Raw genomic sequence first — 2,500 nt, forward strand, 5'->3', positions numbered from 1 at the left:
AGACAAACAGTCTCTGCGATGTCTATAGATCTGAGTAAGGCGTTTGACACTATATGCCACTGCCTCCTGATAAGAACGTTAGCGGCATATGGGCTTCTGGACCACTCCATTCAATTGATCCGCTCTTACCTTATCAATTGTAAGCAACGGGTCAAACAAACGCTTTTGTTTAATATATATATTAATGACATAACCCGTATTACCAAGAATATGGAATTGAGACTCTACGCAGATGACACAAACGGTTATCCTGCTAGTAACTCACATGCGACCTTGGAATTCTTCCTGGCGAGATTATCACAATGGCTTGAAGATAACTACCTCACCATCGATGCCACTAAGACCCATGCTATGATTGTTGACAAATACAACAATAATTATGAGCTCACCTTAAAGTCGAGTAATATTCTGACTATCAATGAACTTAACTTGCTGGGAGTGACGATTGACAATAAGCTCACTTTTTCTTCACATATTAAATTTGTTCTTAGTAAAATTCATTCAAAGATAGCCGCCTTGCGCAGAATTAGGAATTTCATTGACAGCGACAGCGAGCTGAAACTATATAAGTCGTACATTCTACCTCATTTTGACTATTGTAGCTCCCTTCTAATAGGAAATAATCAAACTTTATCTGATAAGTTAGAAAATGCCAATTATTATGTACTTAGAACTCTTTTCAATCTACCTAAGTCTATTAGCTATGAGCAGATTTTGTTGCAGTATAATTTAGATTCTATTAAGCATAGGCGCCTGGTCCAAGCTCTGACACTTGTGTGCAAAGGCTATCCCAATTATATAAGCAATACACTGTGCTTACAATCTTCGCGACAATAGTAGCAGACTCGATCAGCCGGCCCCAAATACTAGTTTTAAAGACACGTCTTTTTCGTATATTGGGTGCCGCCTCTGGAACAATGTACCTTTGCATGTTAGGGAGGCCCCAAATCTTAAGAATTTTGTGGCCAAACTAAAGAAACTTAAGTTGAGCCAGGACGAGTGTCGTTGTAATCCCTGTTCTAATTAGATTCTATTTTAATTGATACGATGGATAATTAATATTATTATAGATTCTTAGTTTTTTACATTTTCTTAATTTATATACTACTGTAGATACACATACAATTTTGTAACGAGTCCTTTTTTAGGCTCATCAATTTCAAGTGTTTAAATAAAGTTTTTCAGTTTTTTTTTTTCAGTTCATCGAAAATAACAATTATAGCAAAATTAACGAAAATAACAAATCAACGGAGCAACACTGGCAAATATAACAAATCAATGAACGACAGCAGGGAAAGGGGCTTTACAAATATAACTAAAATGCCGAAGGCCACACTAATACTCGATTATTACTCGTTCTAAAAGAGTTGCGCGCGAACGTACACAACGTAATATACCACAGCAATACTCGATTATTACTCATTCTAAAAGAGTCTCGCCCGAACGAACACAACGCAAAACACCACAGTAATAATCTTTTATTACTCGTCATTTCCAAGAGATGATTTCGAAATTACGTAAAATTGGAGAATGATTTCTGAAGTCTGTTAAGGTAGGATCGGACGAGTCGTAGAATCGGAGAATGATTGCGAATGAATCTTAAAGTAAATTAGGACAGCCATAATCCCTCCCCTTGTGCATGTCCACTCGAGTACGTTATTGATACAAGAATACATTAGGCTAGGAAAATGACAATAAAACAAGGATGGTACTCGGATTTAAGTATCAGCTAACTCAACACCATTTTCTTCGTCTACACAAGCTTTTCCAATGTTCTTCTTGTACAGATGACCAAAGCAATTCTTCTGGTTGATTTCAAGTGAACTCTGTCACTTCCATTAACAACCGTGACACCAAATCTGAAACCTATTGTGGCTGGCGGCATTCTATCGTTCACCCAGTCGATTAGTTGAACGCGTTTTATTGAAAGTAGAATCATACTCATTCACTACAGCTACTGAGTTCCATAAAGTTTTATCTGTTGCCGTAATACCAGGGCTATCTCCGTTTACTTCAGTTACAAAATAACGTTCTCCTATTTTCACATTTACATGTCATCACCAGCAAATACATTAACATAGTAGAGCCTTGGGAATGAATGAGTTTTTCCTCTATATTTGCAAAGAATTCTGGGATCGCCAGGGGGCAAACAGACCAGTCAATTGCGCTGCTCGAGTTAAAACACGCGATATAAATCGTTCGAGTTTAAGAAGTAGTCATAGGTGGTGGCGATCACCGTGCAGTGAATGTGGATGCGACAATGACCGTCGATATTCAGAGCGACAGATCAAACCAGTACTGTCGCGAGGTTTTGCTCTCATCGAACCAACAAAGAAATGGCAGCTTGGTAGAAACAGCTTCAAAGAACAAACTTCAAGGCCAACAAGAGCACTGAAGTTTACTCTGATCATTTTGCTGGTGGATACCGTTGTGATACTTGTGAGAAGCCCATTTTGTACATGAAAGGTTATCCAGACGAGGGCAATAATGTGTGCTACAG

The 2,500-nt window shown here is 38.2% G+C and overlaps 1 protein-coding gene across 1 annotated transcript in view; it reads left to right on the forward strand.

Annotated features, from left to right (window-relative positions):
• LOC138038239 (latent-transforming growth factor beta-binding protein 4-like) overlaps nt 1–2,463 on the forward strand; it is a 26,020-nt gene extending 23,557 nt beyond the window's left edge. Inside the window, exon 9 of the mRNA XM_068884046.1 lies at nt 2,126–2,463. Within this exon, the coding sequence (XP_068740147.1) occupies nt 2,126–2,463 (338 nt within the window). The remainder of the gene's footprint in view (nt 1–2,125) is intronic.
• The last annotated feature ends 37 nt before the right edge of the window (nt 2,464–2,500 follow it).

This window comes from Montipora capricornis, chromosome 2 (genome assembly GCF_036669925.1).
Source record: "Montipora capricornis isolate CH-2021 chromosome 2, ASM3666992v2, whole genome shotgun sequence".
NCBI lineage: Eukaryota > Metazoa > Cnidaria > Anthozoa > Scleractinia > Acroporidae > Montipora > Montipora capricornis.